The 21798-nt window shown below is 45.7% G+C and overlaps 1 protein-coding gene and 1 pseudogene across 1 annotated transcript; both read left to right on the top strand.

The window, feature by feature from the left end:
- The first annotated feature begins 8688 nt into the window (after positions 1 to 8688).
- LOC136652755 (vomeronasal type-2 receptor 26-like) lies at positions 8689 to 20048 on the top strand. Its single transcript, XM_066629677.1, has 4 exons — positions 8689 to 8726; positions 10918 to 11206; positions 17172 to 17298; positions 19138 to 20048. Exons 1-4 carry the CDS (start codon positions 8689 to 8691, stop codon positions 20046 to 20048), a joined length of 1365 nt encoding a protein of 454 aa, XP_066485774.1.
- Positions 20049 to 20604: 556 nt separating this feature from the next.
- On the top strand, positions 20605 to 20724 carry LOC136654837 (5S ribosomal RNA; annotated as a pseudogene).
- The last annotated feature ends 1074 nt before the right edge of the window (positions 20725 to 21798 follow it).

Below are 21798 nucleotides of genomic sequence, written 5' to 3' on the forward strand. Positions count from 1 at the left end.
AACTTTCCTTTCCTACAAAGAACCTTGGGCAATTGCTTTGGTTTCAACAGCTATTTCTTTTACAGTAATAACATGTTTTGTGATTCAAATATTTCTTAAGAACTGGAACACTCCCATTGTCAAAGCCAACAACCGGAACCTCACCTGTGTTCTTCTCAGCTCCATCCTGCTTTGCTATCTTTCTTCCCTGCTATTCATTGGGAAACCTGAAAAGATTACCTGCCTTCTGCAACAACCAACCTTTGGCATCATGTTTTCTGTGGCAGTTTCCTCTGTCTTGGCAAAAACAGTCATGGTGGTCCTTGTCTTCATGGCCTCCAAACCTGCAAGCAAGATGAGGGCATTTCTAGGCCAGAAAGTGGCCAACTCCATTGTTCTGTCCTGCTCCTTCATTCAAGTGGCCATCTGTATTGCATGGCTGTCATCCTCTCCACCCTTCCCAGATGCCGACATGCACTCAGAGATTGGGAAAATCATACTGGAATGTAATGAAGGGTCTCCCTTCATGTTCTACTGTGTCTTGGGCTACATGGGCTTTCTGGCCACCATCAGCTTCACTGTGGCTTTCCTAGCCAGAAAACTACCAGATGCTTTCAATGAGGCCAAGTTCATCACCTTCAGCATGCTGGTCTTTTGCAGTGTTTGGATCTCCTTTCTCCCAGCTTATTTGAGCATGAAGGGGAAAACAGTTGTCACAGTGGAAGTGTTTGCCATCTTGGCCTCCAACACTGGGCTGTTGGCTTGCATCTTTTCCCCCAAGTGTTACATTATTGTTCTAAGACCTGATCTCAACACCAAGAAGCTTGTCATAGAGAAAAGAAATGAACCCTGATTCTGAAAGGCAAATTATTTGTGGTTCTCTATATGAAACTGGTGACCCAATCCTAATGAGGCTTAGTGCTGCTAGAACTACTGTCACCGCTTTTCCACCACCTAACCAAGACCTCATGGGCAGCCCAATCCTGAGCTTTCTGGTGCCTGCTGGAGCAGAGGTGCCAAAGCAGCTACTACTGCATCCAGTGAATGCAAAGAATCAGGTGGAGGGCTCCTTGGGGGAAGCGGACTTTCATCCCCTTCCCCTGGGGAAATTCCCAAGCCCCGCAATGGGGTTTCTCAAGTCTTTGCCTGCTATTTTGCTGGTGCAGAGTTGAGAGACTCCGTGGTGGGAAGGAAGGCCTGACATGGAGGTCACGAAACAGCAGAGCAGAGCTCGGCCTATCCCACCCTTTCCCTCCCCAGTTCCTCCCCCTTCCCACCCTTCCCTACCCTCATTCCCGCACCGCCACCTGGTAGCCTCACTTAGAGGATCCTCTTCTGGCTGGCGCTGAGCCTGGAGCCTGTGCTCCTTCCTTGCTGGCTGCCCAAAACATGCTTCATGGCACATTTATGGCACCCAGGGCTGCTGCTAGGGCTCCACGCTGGTACTAGCAATGTTCAGGATTGGGCCCTGAGAGAGGAATTCTCATGCCGAATGTGATTTTTGTTTGTTTAGGTTGTAGTTTTTATTTTGTAGTTGCTTAATTGCTTGATATTAACGAGCGTTATGTTTATTTGGAAGTTTTTAAAGTATGCTGCTTTAACACATTCATAAAAGTGGTGTATATTTTTCATAAACCATTCAGAGCAGCAACGACAACAAAACACACACACACAATCAGCCCTTAACAAGTTTCCATGTGCCAATACAGTGGAGCCAGCATGGCTTCTGCTGCATCCTACAGGGGAATTTGGAAGGTGGAAAGTCTTCTTGTGGGAAGGGGATATTTGTCCCCCTGTCTGGGGGAAAGTCCCAGCTTGCACGATGAGTCTATTCGGACCTGTGCCAGCTAAATCGCTGGTACAAGCCCACGTTGACCCATGTCAGGGAATCAGGGTTGGATATGGTGATAGGATACGGGACCTGAGTTTGCTAGCAGACCAAAGAGATGAGAAACAAGACACTGTTCCATACAGGGAGGACTTTGCATAGAATAACATGGAATAGTTGCATGGAGCAGCACCCTTGGAGGGGTGGTGAACACATAAGCCCCCAGTCCAACTTCCCATTGCCTTCTCTAACCTTCTACTCCACCACTAGGAGCTCTGCTCCCCTTCCAAATTTCAGACAGCAAGCCTGAAGTGGAGAATGGAAGCAACCACATCCTTCACCCATTCAGCACATTTGAGAGAGGAAAAATAGAGGTGCCGTAACTCCAGATTCCTTCTTCCATCCATCCTGTGCTTCTGAAAGACCCAGTAGTCAAGGATAGGTAATCTGGATCCTATCCCCTTCCCTTTTATTTAACAAATTTTCCTGCACAGCCTCTCTCCCTTCTTAGTGCCTCTGGAAATGAACAGGTATAGCTCATGCTTCAAATTACACACTGCTCCTTTCCATTTCGCATAGGAGCAGCATGGTGGGAAAGAAGGTGTGCACAATGCTGTGGTTACTAGAGGGAAGTGGGGTGCGGATGCCTCACATCCTCCTCCCTAGCCATAGGTGCACAATGACCCCAAACAGTGTGCTTGCTGGCCCATCTGCCTGTCTCTTCTCATCTGCAGGGGAACATGGATGAGACAGCCGCGGACCTCCACAGCCCCGCACTCAGGGCAAAGCTCCATGATGGTGCCCTCCATGGGCTATTGCTGCCCCCCATGCAGAAATCCACCCCCCCTCCCCACTCACCAGAAGCTCACAGAGCCTCGCATTACTGCAACTCACGCTGGAGAAACCTCTGTGAGGTTCCCTGGCACTATAAACTGTGCTTCTGGCAAACTGAAAGCACAGTTTCTGCCCCTGTCAGGAGCCTCAGAGAGGCTTCCACGCGGTCCTAGCGGCCAGCGCCAGGGGCATCTACCCCATCTCACTCTATGGCAAGCACGCAACTGGGATGAGAAAGGAGTGACAAAATTGGAGGAATTCTGGCAAAGCAGAGGCATTGGCTGCTGCTGTGAAGGAAGCTAATCCTATCAAAGTTTTCACAAAAGTCATGGTTCCTCAAAACAGAATGTGTCCATAGATAAGTCACATCCCTTTAACATGTTCTATGATTTAACACAGGTAGAGAAATATACACGCATGCATCAAAACATATGTGCAAATAACTGACTAAATTTTCTGTCATGGGCAGCTCTGAATAGGCGCAGAAGTGTTCTACAGCCCAATTCCAACTAAGGGAACCACCAGTGGGACATGCCTTCCACTGATGGAAATGCCAGCCAAGCTATGGAAGAGCTGCTGTGGTGGTGCACATGACAAGGCTATGAGCACACATGAACATATTAAGAAAAGCCTGGCTGGATCAGGCAAAAGGCCCAACTAGTCCAGCCTCCTGTATCACACAGTGGCCCACCAGATGCCTCAGAGAGCACATAAGACAGCAGGAAACCTGCATCCTGGTGCCCTCTCTTGCATTTGGCATTCTGAGGTAAATGGCTGGGGTCCACAGGTGTGAGCCAGAAAAGAGGCCTCCCACTGGCAGCACCTGTAAGTGGGCAGCAAGGGCAGGCAATGAGAAGAATACAGCGGGAAGGGAAAGGGATGGGGATGTCTGGGCAGTGAGAGGAGTGGGAAAGAGGAAGAATGAAGAAGGGGTGGATCCTGGCAACACCTCCATGCACCAAAATCCTAGCCCCATTCCCTCTCTTCTTTCCTCTCCCTTACTCTCCTCAGTCCTGCACCTGCAAAATGGCAGCAGAGGCTTGCCCTAGGGTAAGGGAACAAAAGTAAGGGAGCAAAAGGTTGCAGCTGCTTACAAAAGGCTTGGCAAGAGTGATGACTACAATATGAAGGGAAACAACTGGAGAAAAGAAGGTCCCATGAGATTGTCCCATGGAATATTGCTTGTAAAAATCTCATTGGAAAATGGTTTTCTGTTCAGCTTGCCTACGTAAACCACCTTGAGACTACTGAGAAAAGTGGTATAAAAATATTGTAATAAATAAAAAGAAATGCAGTGCAGATGAAGTAACAAACTGGTACCCTTGTAGACCCTGGTTCAACCTACAGAGATCTGTAATTCTGGCCATGACCCAAATGTCAGTAACCTTCCCACTCCTGTCCTGTTATTCCCCCGGTTCCCCTCCTCTCATCCTCCTTTCCCACTACCTCAAAATCACAATTTCTCCAGCCTGGGAAGCCTTTCTGAACTCCCTACACACTTTTCTCCACCTCCTTTTTCTTCCCATTCTTGTGCCATCGTTTGCTCCTATTCCCTTTGAAGGGTTTCTTTGTGACTTTTTTTTCATGTGCACAATCGGTCCCCAAATTACAAAGTCTGACTTACAGACATTCCAAGTTATGGACGGCCAACTAGGTTCTTCTGAGTAGGTACAGGGCCAAATCCTATCCAACTTTCCAGCCCTGGTGTAGCCATGCCAAATGGGATGTGTGCTGCATGCTGTGGTGGGAGGATAGTTTTGGAGGCCTCCACAAGGTAAGGGAATATTTGTTCCCTTGTTTTGGGGCTGTATTGCAGCTGCACTGGTGCTAGAAAGTTGGATAGGATTCAGCCCACAGTCTATCCATTATAGTGCTTTGTGCAGGTGCAATCGTGCCATTCTGACTTATATCCATTCCCATTTTTGGAAAAACCTCCAGAATGGAACCAGGCTATATGTTGCTGACTCATCTCAAGTCCTTTGAGATGCCTAATGCTGGTGGGACAAGACCTGCTGTCACAAAATTCTTTACAGCAGTGTGGTATGTGTGCCAGTGGTGGCCATTTTCTTCTCTCTCTCTCTCTCTTTATTTTTAATAATAACTAGGTATTTATATACTGCCTTTCTAGTCATCAGATTACTCCTCTGACTTTATTCAAGGCGGTTTACATAGGTAGGTGTTTCTAAATCCTTCAAGGGGATTTTTACAATCATAAAAATTCTTTTTCAAGAACCAACAGCATTTCAGAATGAATCTTCCTGGTTTTGTCTCACTTCTGGCCTCCGGTTCTCCCATGCAGGCTGACAAGCAGCTCCATTTCTCACATGGAGGGCAGCACAGACACTTCTTGCTCACACCAAGAGCAGGTGGAATCACTCAGCTGGGCTTGTCACTTGCTTCAAGGTCTCGCCATTCTCAGCCGTCCAAGGAGCTGCCGGTGTCCTCAAACTGGCAACCTTCTGATGTTATCTTCTGGCTAACGGAGGCTCTACCCTCTAGACCAGCACTCCTGCCCTCAGTGGTGGCCATTTTCTGAGCTGTCCCAAGCAGCAGCAGCACAGCCCTTTTGCTGCAGCTGCCAACCTGCACCAGAGCAGGTGAGCTAGTGGAAAAGGGGGGGGGTTGTGAGTGAGGAGAGGTAATAATGGCTTATGTTGGGGGAGGAACTGGAGGGGTGTTGGGTGAGGGAGGGGATGGATCTGGTAGCTGTTTTTCAGCCCACCGCACCCCCCCCCCCCGGCTCTCCTCAAACTTGTACCAGCTGTATGGTCTGAGAAGAACCAAAGGTAATCAGGTAGCTGGGGGTAAGTAAAAAAAAATATTGTTACTTCCTGCAGGCTGTCCAGTGCCCCCCATTATAGCACATAGTGTAATCTATATTGACATGGTTGCAAGCTATAACATGGCAAGGGATAGGATTGGGGCTATAGTTTAAATAGAAGCTACTTATATTTTGGACCTAGCCACATAACAGGCTGTGGTTCCCAAATTTTTTTAATGACTCTATCAGGACCCATGTCAGACCTAGCCTCTCTCATCCATGCGGGAAACATATCCAAGTTAAACTATCCATAGACACTGTATGTTGGACTGCCACTGAAATCTGTTTAGAAGCTTTAATTGTGTCAGAACCCAAGTACCAGTTTAGTGGCAAGGCCAAGAAGTGAGATCATATAAGTCCTACTTTGCATCATCTATGTTGCACATGAATGAAGGGAAAATGTGCAAAACTTGTACATATTTTCAAGGTATGAGAGAGCCCAGTTATCACTCTGGGAGAGACCAATTCTAACAGGGACAGGAGAAATTGCTTCTTCAGGCTGCATTCTGCCCACGGTCCTTATGCTTGACACTCCTGATATAAACATTGAAGGACTTTGTATTATGCTAGCTCCAGTATTATGCTAGCTTTGTAACTAGGGCTCAATGCACACTATATCACTGATCATTCAAAACCACCTTAGGCACAACATAGAGGTCAGAAAATGGCGGAGCAGAGCTATGCTGATCCTGCCCCCCTCTTGCCCTGGTTCCTTCCCTGTCCCTGTCCTTATTCCACCCTTCTCCCACCCCATTGCCCACCCTGGCATCGTACAGCCGCCTGGTGGCTTCACTTGTCCCCAGCGGCAGCATGTCTTTATCTGTCTGGCGTTGGGCCCAGTGTAGGTACTCCTTACTCCTTCCTCACTGCGTGCCATAAGTGTACTTTATGGTACATTTACAGTACTCAATGCTAGGGCTCAGCACTGGTGATGGCAATGTTCAGGATCAGGCCCTGAGACAGGAATTGTCATGCTGAATGTGATTTTTATTGGCTTTATCCTTGTTGTTGTTCAGTCGTTAAGTCATTTCCGACTCTTTGTGACCCCGTGGACCACAGCATGCCAAGCCTCCCTGTCTACCACTAACTTTGGTAGTTTGTCCAAATTCATGGTCATTGCCTCCATGAAACTATCTAACCATCTCATCCTCTGCCGTCCCCTTCTCCTTTTGCCTTCAATTTTTCCCAACATTAGGGTCTTTTCTAAGGAGTCCTCTCTTGTCATGAGATATACAAAGTATTTCAGCTTCAGCTTCAGCATCTGTCCTTTCATTGAACAGTCAGAGTTGATTTCCTTTAGGATTGCCTGATTAGATCTCCTTGCAGTCCAGGGGACTCTCAAAAGTCTTCTCCAACACCATAATTCAAAAGCATCTTGTCTTCGACGCTCAGCCCTCCTTATGGTCCCGCTCTCACAGTCATACATTAGTACTGGGAAAACCATAGATTTGACTGTACAGTCCTTTGTTGACAAGGTGATGTCTCAGCTTTTAATTAAGTTGTCTGGGCTTACCATAGCTTTCCTCCCAAGAAGCAAGCGTTTTGTTTTTTTTTTTAATTTCCTGGCTGCAATCTCCACCTGCAATGATCTTGGAGCCCAAGAAGATAAACTCTGTCATGGCTTCCATTTCTTCCCCTCCTATTTCCCATGGGTTGACGGGACCAGATGCCATGATCTCAGATTTTTTTAATGTTAACTTTCAAGCCACATTTTGCACCTTCCTCCTTCACCCTCATCAAGAGGTTCTTTAGATCCTCCTCATTTTCTGCCATTAGAGTGGTATCAACTGCATATCTGAGGTTATTGATATTTCTCCCAGCGATCTTAACTCCAGCTTTTGATTCATGCAGCCCAGACTTTCGCATGATGTACTCTGCATATAAGCTAAACAAGCAGGGTGACAATATACAGCCTTGTTGTACTCCTTTCCCAATTTTAAACGAATCAGTTGCTCCATATCTGGTTCTAACGGTTCCTTCTTGACCTGCATACAGATTTCTCAGGAGACCGATGAGGTGGTCTGGTATGCCCAATCTCTTTAAGAACTTGCCACAATTTGTTGTGATCCACACAGTCAAAGGCTTTAGCCTAGTTGATGAAGTAGATTGGTTTAGGCTGTAGTTTTTATTTTGTATTTGCTTAACTGCTTAATGTTAACAAGGGTTTTGTTTATTTGAAAGTTTTTATAGTACACTTCTTTAAGCACATGCATAAAAGTGGTGTATACTTTTCATAAACTGTTCAGAGCAGGAGCAACAACAAAACATGCTCACACACACAGTTGATTCTACCTAAGTTTCCCTGTGACAATGCAGAGGAGCCAGCATGACGTTTGCTGCATCCTACAGGGGAATTTGGAAGGTGGAAAGTCTTCTTGTGGTAAGGGGATATTTGAGCCCTTTTCCTGGGGAAAGCCCCCGCTTGTACAATGGGTCTATTCGAACCTGTGCCAACTAAGTTGCTGGCACAAGTCCGTGTTGACCAGTGGGAGCGGATCAGAATTGGTTACAGTGATAGGATATGGGAGCTGAGTTTGCTAGCAGAGCAAAGCAATGAAAAACAAGATGCTGTTCCGTACAGGGAGGACTTGGCCATGGAGCAACATGGACCATGCCATGGAGCAGCACCCTTGGAGGGGTGGTGAACAGACAAGCCCCCAGTCCAACTTCCCACTGCCCTCTCTAGCCTGCCACTCCACTAGGAGCTCTGATCCCCTTCCAAATTTCCAACAAGCCAGAAGTGGAGAATGGTAGCAACTGCACACACCCCCAGCGCATTTGGGAGAGGAAAAACAGAGGTGCGGTAACTCCAGATTCCTTCTTCCATCCATCCTGTGCTTCTGAAAGACCCAGTAGGCAAAGAGGTAATCTGGATCCTATCCCCTTCCCTTTAATTTCACAAATTTTCCTGCACAGCCTCTCTCCCTTCTCAGTGCCTCTGGAAATGAACAGGTGCAGCTCGTGCTTCCAGTTGCACACTGCTCCTTTCCATTTCACATAGGAGCAGCATGATGGGAAAGATGGTGACTAAAGGGGTGCAGATACCTGTCCTCCTCCCTAGCAGTTGCGGACCTAACATAAGGTCCGACAGGGCAAAAGCCCCAGCGGCGAGGCACTAGGGGCCTACAGAAGCCTCTCTGAGGTTCCCGACGGGGGCAGAAACTGTGCTTCCAGTTTTCCGGAAGTACGGTTTATAGCATCGGGGAACCTCAGAGAGGTTTCTCTGATGCGGGTGGAAGTCACGCGAGGCTCTGTGAGTCTCAGGTGAGTAGGGGGGTGGGTTTTTGTGCAGGGAGGTGGCAATAGCCACAGGGGGGCGCTATCCTGGACCTTTGCCCAGGTGCAGGGTTGGGGAGGTCCGCTGCTGCTCCCTAACTGTAGGTGCCCTAAACTGTTTGCTTGCTGGCCCACCTGTCTGTCTTTTCTCATCCATAGGGGAACTTGGATGACAAAATTGGAGAAATTCAGGCAAAGCAGAGGCATCAGCTGCTGCTGTCAACGAAGCTAATCCTATCAACGGTTGCACAAAAGTCACGGTTCTTCAAAACAGAATGCGTCCATAGATAAGACACTTCCCTTTAACGTGTTCTATGATTTAACATGGGTTGCGAAATATACGTGTTTGCATCAAAACTGCTTTTTGTTCTGATTCCCCTTGCCTTTGTTTGTAAAACTATCCCTGCAATAAAGCTTTCTTTGTTGCATGTTGAGTCTCACCTCTCTCCTCCTTCCCCACTGAACCACTGAGCTGTGTTATTGGTCACTACTCAGGGTCCCAACACGCAAGATAGCTTTCTCCCAAGTGCACAAGTTAACACATGTTTAAAACCGCACCTGATAACAATATGAAGGACAGCACTGCAGAGCATTCACGTATTGCAAAAGCAGCCAACTTTCCCCATATGATTTGACTGAGAAGCAGGTGCCAGTCTGGCTCTGATGGAACAAACATATTTTTTCCAACTTGAACAACATAAGCCTATCCAATTTTAGTGAGATTTCACTGGCCTGTCTCAGGCGGGTATTTACCTGCCCTGTAATTATTAAAATAACAGCTTCTCTATCTCTCCTTCAAAAAACAAACCAGTCGAAAAATATAGACCTCTAAATTCTCAGATGACGTCTGTGGCAGCTGCAATGTGCCACTCAGCTGAGGTGGTAGAGAGGTGTTGGGACTCCATTTGTCATCTGCTGTGATGGGGATAGTGGGAGTTAGGAGCGTGGTGTTGAAGGCAGAGGTATAGCTGAAACATGAATAGGCACGTATTTACACTCAAGCGGCTCTTCTTGCTGCTGTTTTTTCTGCTGTTGTTCTCACCTCTTGTGTGTCAGGACACGAATGGAACATGTAGCTTTGTTAGAAGCATCCAAGACAATTTGTACAAGCCAGGAGAAGTCATCATTGGTGGGATCCTCTCGCTAACATTTCATTCTCCGTGTTTGCTCAATTATACAGATGTTCCAGAGAAGACTCATCAGATTAACTTGTAAGTTCTTCTTGATGGTTTAGTAATATTGCCATTTGCCTGATGAGATCAGGGTGTCAACCAGTTGCATGAGGAAGTTCCAGAGATACCGTTTATCAAGGGATGACTCTCTAAGCTTCAAAATGAATCTATTAGGGCTGGATTAAGATACTGCAGAGCCTGAGGCATATGTTATAAAGGAGCCAAAATTTTTAAAAGTACACAGAAATATTAAAACATAAATTATTTACTTGCTTAGAAAATTAATTCAATTTTTCACTTGCTATAAAGGCTTCCTGTCACCACCCTGAACTACTCCACTGTCACAACATGCTTTCCGGCACATTTGAGACAGCCAGTGCTGATAGAGCGCAATCCTCTTCCTTTCTATTACTGTAGGGCAGGGGTGTCCAAAGTTTTTGGCAGGAGGGCCACATCATCTCTCTGACACTGTGTCGGGGGCCGGGGGGAAAAAGAATTAATTTACATTTAAAATTTGAATAAATTTACATATGTTTGCATAAATGTATATATTAAAAATGAACTTATTTGAATGAATGAATGAATGAATGAATGAATGAAGGTCTTGCAATAGCTCAAGGCCTATAAAAGGCCTTGTACAAAGCAAGTCTGGCCTTTCCTTTGCTGCTGTTACTGCATCACAGACGTGAAACAGCAAGCAGTGGAGGGAGCCCTCATCCCACAGCTCACGCAAGAGGTCGAACAGTCGCCCTCATGCTGAGAGCAGTTGCATTGGGCCAGTGTGGACTCCAGCAAATCTCCGGAGGGCCAGAGGCTCATTGGAGACTGGGTGCTCCCTGAGAGGTGCATTGGAAGTCCTCGAGGGCCACAAGTGGCCCCAGGGCTGGGGTTTGGGCACCCCTGCTGTAGGGGATTCCAGCAGGCTATGTAGCTGTGCTGCTAGTGACAATCCATGAGATATTGCATTTCACAGAATTTTCTAAGCCTTGGTGTCAATCTCATTGTAGCACAAAGATTAGATATTACCAGCATGCCCTGGCCATAATATTTGCCATCCACGAGATCAACAGCAATCCCAGGCTCTTGCCCAATCTCACCTTGGGGTTCCACATCTATGACAACTTGTTTAATTCAAGGATCACCTATGAGAGCATCGTGGACCTACTATTCCCACAGCAAAAGAATAGCCCCAATTACAAGTGTGAAAGGAGGGATGTGTTGTCTGTCATTGGCGGGCTCACTAAAGAAACCTCTATGCAAATGGCCCACATTTTCAATATCTACAAAATTCCACAGGTATGGGGGTAATGGGGCATTCTCTGTGTAGAGTTCTTCTTGAGTTGTACTGTAATGAAATACCCTTTCACTGAAGAGCAGGACTGCAGGCAGTATAATTAAAGTCTGACTCTTATAAGCATGGAAGTTATATTCCTCATATAACTGTATGTCTTGCTATCATTATATGATGTTTGGTAAGAGGCATCTAGATGAACAAGTGTGTTTTCAATTTCACAGTATTCATCTGAAAAGTGGCTGAATTAAAGCAGCTTAATTTTTGAGAGTGGATTAATGATTTTTTTTCTTTTTTTGGAGGCGGAAGTTCCCAGTAAAAACATAAAATATATGCTTGCGTCCTCTCTGTGTGTATTCCATTTCATATAATAGCAGGAGGGGAAGACCTGGTTTGGGAACATTGACATGGTTACCTGCTATAATATGATGGCAGTTAGGAATTCCTTTAATGCGCCTATAACCAAATTGTTGATTCATTTTATCGGGGGGGGGGGGAGCTTTTATTCATGTGTAGTAACATCCCATTTGCACGTAGAGTGCTTGAAACAGAGCAACTGTTTATTATTGTTGTTGTCATTGTTGTGAATACTTACAGCTTTACCAAAAATAAGACAGTCTCCAAGTGGTTTAACACAGAAGGAATAAGAAGAGAATTTCTTGGGAAAAGCTTTACAAGAGAATGATCTGTCCCAAAGTGGAGGTCACAATCTAAGAAACGTGCATAGTATCTCTTGATGGGCTGACTCTAAATGTGATCATCTTCCCATTCTCTAGTTCGCATATGGTATAGCTGACAGATCGGATAGTGGTAGAATTGATTTGCCTTCCATAAACTGGACTGCACCAAGGGAATCTCTGCATCACATTGGGATTGTCCAGCTACTCTTGCATTTCAGATGGACATGGATTGGCCTTGTGGCTTCTGGTGATGAAGATGGAGAAAGCTTTGTGCAGAATCTCACTCCTTTGCTTGCCCAGAACAGCATCTGTCTTGCATTCTTGCTAAGGGGTACAACAACAAACTTCAAACCAAATTCCATTATGGGTATCTCAAAGACTGAATTAACGCTTTTATTAGCTGAAGTCAATGTGATTGTTCTCAGTATGAACTCTCAACTAATCTTTATTTTAACCCAATTTTTGGAAAATATTGACTCTGACGCTAGGGCCCATATAGGCAAGGTATGGATTATGCTATCTAAATGGTACTTCTCCACTACATGCAGTGGAGAATTTGTTGGTATGAACATTTTCAATGGGGCTCTGTCTTTCTCCAGTCACACAAGTTCAGTGCCAGAATTCCGAGACTTTCTTCACACCTTAAAGCCACATGAGATATTGATGCACTTTCTCTGTTTGTTCTGGCAAGTTGCATTTGTGCAGTGTGAACACTGTACAGAGGAGGAGAAACAGGAAAATCGACCCACACCTTTGTTTGAGCTGGATATGTCTGGTGAGAGCTATGGTGTCTACAATGCTGTCTATGCTGTGGCTCATGCTCTGCATGGCATTTACCTGTCCAGACACAGAATGGTGCTGGAGAGAAGCAAATGCAAACATTTGACCATCCAACCATGGCAGGTAAAGTCATCACTGATTTCTTTGTAGGAGTGCAATCATGTCGGTTGGCTTAGCCAACTTGTTGGGAGACCTTGGGTTGAGAATCAAATAAAATAAGTGACTCACAGCCCAATCCTATGCATGTCTACTCAGAAGTAAGTCCCATTAGAGTCAATGGGGCTTACTCCCAGGAAAGTGCTTATAGGATTGGGCTGACAGATGATGGGACCCTGTTGTACGGTGGTGATCGGAAGATAGGGAACCTGCTGTGTCCTGTCCCTCCACTATTCAAGTCTTTAGTGAAAAGACTGAACAGAATGTAGGACACATTTTATAATCATTGTTGTCTCGACCACTCTAATTCCACTCCATACAACAATTAACCATGTTGGCAACCTTCAGTCTCAAAAAACTATGGTATCGTGCTCTGAATGGTGGTTCTGGAACAGCGTCTAGTGTGACTGAAAAGGCCGATTCGGGAGTGACAATCCCTTCCACACCGGGAGCAAGTGCAGTCTGTCCCTGGTCTGTCACCCTGGCTATGGGCCTTCCTTCTTTGCCTCTTTGCCTCAGACTGTTGGCCAAGTGTCTCTTCAAACTGGGAAAGGCCATGCTGCACAGCCTGCCTCCAAGCGGGCCACTCAGAGGCCAAGGTTTCCCACCTGTTGAGGTCCACTCCTAAGGCCTTCAGATCCCTCTTGCAGATGTCCTTGTATCGTAGCTGTGGTCTACCTGTAGGACGCTTTCCTTGCACGAGTTCTCCATAGAGGAGATCCTTTGGGATCGGGCCATCATCCATTCTTACAACATGACCGAGCCAACGCAGGCATCTCTGTTTCAGCAGTGCATACATGCTAGGTATTCCAGCTTATTCCAGGACTGTATTGTTTGGAACTTTGTCCTGCCAGGTGATGCTGAGAATGCGTCGAAGGCAGCGCATGTGGAAAGTGTTCAGTTTCCTCTCCTGTTGTGAGCAAAGAGTCCATGACTCGCTGCAGTACAGAAGTGTACTCAGGACAAGCAAGCTCTGTAGACCTGGATCTTGGTATGTTCCGTCAGCTTCTTGTTGGACCAGACTCTCTTTGTGAGTCTGGAAAACGTGGTAGCTGCTTTACCGATGCGCTTGTTTAGCTCAGTATCGAGAGAAAGAGTGTCGGAGATCGTTGAGCCTAGGTACACAAAATCATGGACAACCTCCAGTTCATGCGCAGAGATTGTAATGCAGGGAGGTGAATCCACATCCTGAACCATGACCTGTGTTTTCTTCAGGCTGATTGTCAGTCCAAAATCTTGGCAGGCCTTGCTAAAACAATCCATGAGCTGCTGGAGATCTTTGGCAGAGTGGGTAGTGACAGCTGCATCGTCGGCAAAGAGGAAGTCACGCAGACATTTCAGCTGGACTTTAGACTTTGCTCTCAGTCTGGAGAGGTTGAAGAGCTTTCCATCTGATCTGGTCCTGAGATAGATGCCTTCTGTTGCAGTTCCAAAGGCCTGCTTCAGCAGGACAGCGAAGAAAATCCCAAACAAGGTTGGCGCAAGAACACAGCCCTGCTTCACTCCGCTTTGGATGTCAAAGGGTTCTGATGTGGAGCCATCGAAGACAACAGTGCCCTTCATGTCATTGTGGAAAGATCTGATGATGCTGAGGAGCCTGGGTGGACATCCGATCTTGGGGAGAATCTTGAAGAGGCTGTCTCTGCTGACCAGGTTGAAAGCCTTCATGAGATCTATGAAGGCTATAAAGAGTGGCTGTCATTGTTCCCTGCATTTCTCCTGCAGTTATCTAAGGGAGAATACCATATCAGTGGTGGACCTGTTGGCTCGGAAGCCACACTGCGATTCTGGATAGATGCTTTCTGCAAGTACCTGGAGCCTCTTTAGTGCAACTCGGGCAAACAGCTTTCCTACAATGCTAAGGAGTGAGATGCCTCTCCTTTAACAATTAACCACCCTATCCTATTCAAACCTAGTGCCACCTAAATGATTGTTCCAGTGGCACTAGGCACTTCCTGGCTGTCTCAAAATGTAACGCATGGTCTGGCCAGACACCTGTCAGCCCTGGCAAGTAAGCCTAGAAGGTGGTCGGAATGGGGTTGGATGGAAGGCAACTGGTGTGGGTGGGACAGGAGATTCAGGTTGGTAAGGGAACAGGGTTTAGCAGCAGCAGTGTCCGCCATATCAAAACACCCTTTCTGGGCCTGATGTGCCTTCACTGGTCCATGCAGACTTGTGCTAGCAATATCACTGACGCAGGTCCAAGTAGACCAACCAGACTAGTCGGGGCTTGCCCAAAGTAGGCATCTGGAGGCCAAAACTTCCCAGCAGAATGCAGCAGGCATCGCCATATGTGAAATTAAAGTGGATTGGGCTACCCATCATACAGATGCCAGTTCGTTTTACAGTGGTAGGTTGACAGAGAGTTCAAGGAAAACCCTTGGACCCTATTCCTTTGTACATCAGGTCCAACTGTAAAATAATTCCATGCTAGGACTGGATGGTGGATTGAGCTCATAGGAATGTGGGTCAAATCCAAAGGAAACAAATCTTGACTAAACATCATTGGAGTCAACAGGACCTATGTTAGTCACAACTAATCTGTCTCTGTTGATTTCTGTGGTGCTTAGTCAGGAATCTCTTTCTTTAGATGGAACCCAGTATTTTCCATTCTAGAAAGCTAGTAATGTTCTCTTCTTATCTAGTTCCACTCATTCCTGAAAAACATCCACTTCAACAATGGTGCTGGTCATGAAGTCTTATTTGCAAATGGGGAATTATCAGCTGGTTATGATATCATCAACTGGGTCACATTCCCAAATAAATCCTTTTTTAAAGTTCAAGTTGGAAAGATATCTCCAAAAGAGGAGTTTACCATCAGGGAGGATGCCATTGTGTGGAATCATATATTTAAGCAGGTAGGGAGAACATGCCCTTCTGAAAGCCACAGCTGAATAAAATGGAGCTGCTGTACAAGGGTTATTGCTCTACTGTTGTGGAAGTTCAGTTCTTTTGTCCCATTGAGCTTTACAGAGTGGAGCCTGTTTGGTAAATCTAGGCCCATGCCAAAAATATCTCATAAAAATTTAAGAACATAGGAAGAGCCCCACTGGAACAGTTCAAATGCCCATCTAGTCCAGCTTCCTGTATCTCACAGTGCCCCACTAGATACCTCAGTTGCACACAAGACAACAAGGTACCTGCTCCTGTTGCAACTCCCTTGTATCTGGCCTTCTGAGGTAGCCTACTTCTAAAACCATGAGGTTGCACATACCTATCATGGTCATAACTATCATGGTACCTGTGATGAACTTTTCCTTCAGAAAATTGTCCAGTTCCCTTGAAAAGGCATCTATGCCAGATGCCATCACCACATCCTGTAGCAAGGAGTTCCATAGGCTAATTACACGCTGGGTAAATAAACATTTTCTACATAAGACACTCACATAAGACACTTATTTTTAAAGCCATTATGATATAGCACTGCTGAAGGTACCATCTTCTTTAGAGGGAATTTCAATGAAATTTGGGGTTAATTGCTACAGGTGAGGAGCCATTGTTGTATTCTTTTATGTAGATGTAGCCATATCATGAATGAGAGGTGGCATCAGAGTTCCCAGCCATTGTAAAATCAAATATCCAGTTTCACACAGTAGTCCCTCCTCCAGGGACTACGTTCTAGGAACAGCTTAAGATCTGTGTTCCCTAAGGGGGGAAAAAGAAGTGCTCATGCCAGAGAGGCTTATAACACCAGCTCCTAAAGAGACAAGCACTGACCTGAGAGTTTTATTACTGCACCGTACTTTTTTAAATGTTGTAAGTTTCCCAAAGTGGGATATACATTCCAAGAAAAAAAATAAGTAAATAAAAATTTGGAAAGGATGTTACATCATTTAGCTATATTGAATGGGCATAAGCAGTGGCGATGCTATGCAGGGACGGCTGAGGCAGACTGCCCCAAGTGCCATGCCCCCGGGTGGGATGGGGGTGACAGGTACACCGCCAGAGTCCCTGCAGAGAGGGACTCCATGCCATGTTTGGTGGCAGATGGGTTCCCAGAAGCAATGTGACAGTGGTGCAATGACTGGATGACTCCAAACTACTTTCTAAAGCCTGCATGCCTCAATCACAGTATATCTCTATACGCTATAGATCTGGAGTCACATTTTCCTATGATAACAAACAGCAATAGGGCTGGTCTAATAGGCAGGGCTGGTTCCAGGTTCCTCAGAACCTAATCCAACTGCCCTGCTCCTTTTCATGGACACAGAGAAGGTTGCAGTGATCAGCTGTGGACTTGCCTGATGGCCCAAGGTCCTTGTGGACAGCTGCACAATGTGAACTCTCCTGGCACTGACCCTAGTAACAGATGTAGAAAGATTGGTGCTATAACCATATCATCTTTTACAATTAGGTGGTCCCTTATTCCACGTGTGTCAAACGCTGCCATGTTGGACACAGCAAGATCATTCAAGAGGGGAGACCGGTCTGCTGCTATGACTGCACTCCGTGCCCAGAAGACATGATTGCTAACGAGACAGGCAAGTCACAGTGCACAGACTTGCATGGGAATTGTCTCAGATATGTTGTTCCTCTCAGGGTAGAGCTACATTTCACATGGAGACACATGACTGCATTTCTCCAGGACTTTCTTTTGTAGTGCAAAGCAATTGATCCACTACAGTTTTACTCTCACACACACAAGGTCTAGTCCTTCAGAAGGGAAGATGAGCCAAGATCTCTCTCTCCCCCCATATATAAAAAAGAGAGAGAACAAATGAGGGTCAGTGCAGTTTGTGTCACAAAATTGATTCATTCTTCCCACCAGTTCTCCTCCTGGGAAGGCAGAAGGCAGGTGGGCTCCCTCATCCAAAAAGTTAGACCAGGGGTCTCTAAACTGTTCGGCTGAAGGGCTGCATCAAATACCTGGTACAGTGTCAAGGGCTGGGAAAAAAAAATTAAATATAAAATTTAAATAAATACATTAGAGATGGAACTTAGATGAATGACAAAAATGAATGGGCTCAAATGTCTAGGATTTCTCCAAGCACCAACACAGCCCAAAAAAATAAAGCACCCTTAAATGGACCCCTATTCTCCCACCCCACAAGCACAACTCTAGTTGTGTTTGGTCAACTGGGCCAGAGGCTCTCAGGGGATCAGAGGCTGGTCGCGGGCCATATAGAGGCTCTCTGTGGGCTGCATCTGGCCCCCGGGTCATGGTTTGGAGACCCCTGAGTTAGATAGATGACCTTCATTACAGCTGATAACTCTTCCAAGCTAGAAAGAAGGAGTTGTTCTTCATTCTAGTTGCCCCCGAACTCATGCAGTGAGTCCCTGGTAGAAGAGGGAACACGGGGAAGTGAGTAAAAAGTGCTGGAGGTCCTATTCTTCAGGTACTTAAGACAGGGAATAAGTCTAGCTAGCGAACATAAGGGCTTATGTTATTTTTTGCTTATTGGCAGTCACTCTAGCAAACATACAAAGTTTCAGGTTTAACTTGCAGCCATTCCGGTTGAATGCTGGATGCATGAGATCCCACAGCTCCTCTGCTCAGGTGGCAGCAGATATATTCTATCAAGAGTTTTCCCCATTCAGTTGCATGTCCAACCAGGGAAGAAAGGGGAGCAGGAAGGTGAGTGTGCTAACCACTAGGCACTACTGTAATCTATATAGAGGTGTGTCTTTCAGGTGAGTAAGATAGGATTACCGTCCAAGTCTTACTGAACATAATGGACTGAGTAAGGTAAGTAACACTGTTCTCAAACACTTCTCTACCTATAGACCAACTGTGGGTCCGGAACCCACCAATGATCCAATCTTTGGCGTTTTGTGAAACTGAGAGGACAGTTTAGGATATGTACATCAAGGGTTAATAAAGCTGCTATGTGGGTGGGGGGCATGGCTGCCCAATCACAATTATAGCCACACCCCTTTATAAACCAGGCAGCAGCCTCTAGGGCCCTTAAAAAAATTGAGAACCACAGCTATAGATAACAGTTACTCTCTATATAAAGGAGGTCAGTGCACATGTGATCAAGTTTTATACTGCATAGATACTAAGACTGTTGAAGCTAAGACTAATGAGCTGTTGAAAACGTGCTAGTCTGTTTCAGCTGAAGATCATTCTCTCAATTGCTCCTTGACATTTCAGCTGTGGTAGCCCTTTGATCGCCTGTCCTCCTTTGCAAGAGTTTCAAGGAACCTCTGGAAAGCGCTGGAATTTTTGCAAATATTCACTAAGAAAACCCATCAATAAGAAAACAATGAGAGATTTCAGGCATCCGTAAATACCATTGCCCCTTGACAATTAACCATTTCAACATAACATAAATAGCACTATATTAATGAGCTCTTGAAACTGCATTTGTCCCTTTCAGATGCAGATCATTGTCTCCAGTGCCCCAAAGAGGAATATCCAAACAGGATTCATGACCACTGCTTTCCTAAGGTTATAACCTTCCTTTCCTACAAAGAACCTTTGGCGATTGCTTTGGTGTCCCTTGCAATTTCGTTTTCAGTTATAACAAGCATTATGATCCAAATATTTCTCAAGAACTGGAATACTCCCATTGTCAAAGCCAACAATCGGAACCTCACCTGTGTTCTTCTCAGCTCCATCCTGCTTTGCTATCTCTCTTCCCTGCTATTCATTGGGAAACCTAGAAAGATGAGCTGCCTTCTGCAACACCCAGCTTTTGCCATCAGTTTCTCTGTGTCCGTTTCTTGCATCTTGGCAAAAACAGTCATGGTGGTCCTCATCTTTGTGGCCTCAAAGCCAGAAAGCAAGATGCGGGTATTTCTCAGCCAGAAAGTGTCCAACTTCATTGTTCTGTCCTGCTCCTTCATCCAAGTGGCCATCTGTATTGCATGGCTATCAATCTCACCACCATTCCCAGACACTGACATGCACTCAGAGATTGGGCAAATCATACTGGAATGTAATGAAGGGTCTGCCTTCATGTCTTACTCTGTCTTGGGTTACATAGGTTTTCTGGCCACCATCAGCTTCACTGTGGCTTTCCTAGCCAGGAAACTACCAGATGCCTTCAATGAAGCCAAGTTCATCACCTTCAGCATGCTGGTCTTTTGCAGTGTTTGGATCTTCTTTATTCCTGCTTATTTAAGCAGTAAGGGGAAAGCACTTGTTGCAGTGGAACTGTTTGCCATCTTGGCCTCCAACACAGGGCTGTTGGTGTGCATCTTTTCCCCTAAATGTTATATTATAATTCTAAGACCTGATCTCAACACCAAGAAACATCTAATAGAGAAAAGAATTTATAAGCATTGATTTAAAAAGGTTACATATATATGGTTCTCTTTATGTTTCTGGGATGGTTATCTGTATCTTTTAGAGGGTAGCTCAACAAAGATCTTTTTGAAAAAGAACTGGAAAGAATTTCTTCAAAATAATAATACATAACATGGTTGTAGTAACATCTCCATGTATATCAGATTGCACATGTTAAAAGTCTTCAGGGTTTTCCCTGTTCATTTTTTTTACTGCAACTAAGCTACAAGCAGAAACCAGAAACCAAATATAGACCATGTGAGAGTCAGAGTTGTTCAGGGTAAAAAAAATTGAAGCAGAATTCAAATAAGGCCTTGGTGACTTATGCAGGAAATGCTCCGGTCACTCTGGGATGGACCTGCACTTCCACTGAATATATGCACTCCCAGCTTGCCAGTCCTCCTGTGCTCCCCACTGTCCCTAAGCCCCAAGTGGCAGCTGTCACTTGGATTGTTCTTGCAAGCTTTGGCTGATTCTTCAGTTGTGCTCCTACTTTGAAATTCTACCTAAATCCTGTGCAGCGATGAAGCACTGCCAGGGCGGTTTCCACTGCATCCCCAGCAGCAACTGTTACCCTGTGCGTGCCTGATCTCGTCTGATCTCGGAAGCTAAGCAGGGTCAGGCCTGGTTAGTACTTGGATGGGAGACTGCCTGGGAATACCGGGTGCTGTAGGCTTATACCATAGTCTTCCGAGACTGAAGGTTGCCTCCCACTGCGGGACTTTTCCTGCTGGCAGTCTTTTCAGGGCAACTGAACATTTATCCCCTTGCCCTGGGGTAAGCTCCTGCAGCTGCAACTAGTCAACTCCAACCTGCACCAGAAGTCTCGCTGTTGCAAGCCTGCAGTGATACATGCAGGCAGATAAGCCCCAGAAAAGGGGTTTGGATTCACCACCAAAGCCACCCCCTGCTGGACCCAATCCGCCCATTCCCATCTCTTCCCTGTTCCACCCTCCCCATTCCACCCCAGTGGCTTACCTGGGCTTATCTGCTCTAGCGGACCTCTGTCACTCTGCTGACTAATGTGGGAAGATTTCAGCCTTCTTGCTGGTGCATCAGTTCCTATGTTGCCACAATGTGCTTTACCATGCTTTAGTGACAGCCAATGCTGTTGGAAAACACATTCTGCTGCCTCTGCCTTTCAATGGGATTGGGCCACTAGGAAGTATCATCCGTGTTCTGAAACCTCTATGTCAGAGTACCCTAATGGGTTGTATGTGGGGTTGCGATTGAGAATTATTGCAAAGCTTTAACTGTGCCAGAGCACCACCACCAGATTAGCCACAGAGACAGATAACTGGAAGCTTATAGTACTTATTTTCTACCTTCTTCACTGTGTGGCATTTTGATTGCAGGCACAATTAAAACTGTCTCCACCTTTAAAACTGTTAACAACCTGGCAGCAAGAAAAGGCAGACTCCTGTTGGAGATGGCCTCAGTGATGTTGAATTCCTGTTTCAGAATGACTCATGCAACTCCTGCCCTTGTAGCCTTTAGGAAGAAGCAGAACATGTTTTTATTTGACAAGGCTTAAAGAAAACTTAAGCAAATGCCTTCAAATGCACAGTTTTAAACCAATGTGCAGATGAATCCTTGGTGATCAAAAACAATGATTGGTATGAAGGCAGACCCAGTAGCTGATGTCTTTTAAATTGAATGAATCTGGACAATTGCTGAATTGTGTATGCTGAAGGTTCTCAGTGGTTTAGTTCTGCAGGAATATATAAACCTGAGCAGGGAAAGAGTGGTG

Source organism: Tiliqua scincoides, chromosome 5 (assembly GCF_035046505.1).
Source record: "Tiliqua scincoides isolate rTilSci1 chromosome 5, rTilSci1.hap2, whole genome shotgun sequence".
Classification (NCBI taxonomy): Eukaryota; Metazoa; Chordata; class Lepidosauria; order Squamata; family Scincidae; genus Tiliqua; species Tiliqua scincoides.

What these genes read in the sequence shown, in the direction of transcription:
- LOC136652755 (XM_066629677.1), top strand. Translation starts at nt 8,689, where the DNA reads ATGCGGGTGGAAGTCACGCGAGGCTCTGTGAGTCTCAG. An exon ending in CGAGGCTCTGTGAGTCTCAG is followed by an intron (nt 8,727 to 10,917) that starts GTGAGTAGGGGG and finishes ATCTCATTGTAG; the next exon opens with CACAAAGATTAGATATTACC. An exon ending in CATGATTGCTAACGAGACAG is followed by an intron (nt 17,299 to 19,137) that starts GCAAGTCACAGT and finishes TGTCCCTTTCAG; the next exon opens with ATGCAGATCATTGTCTCCAG.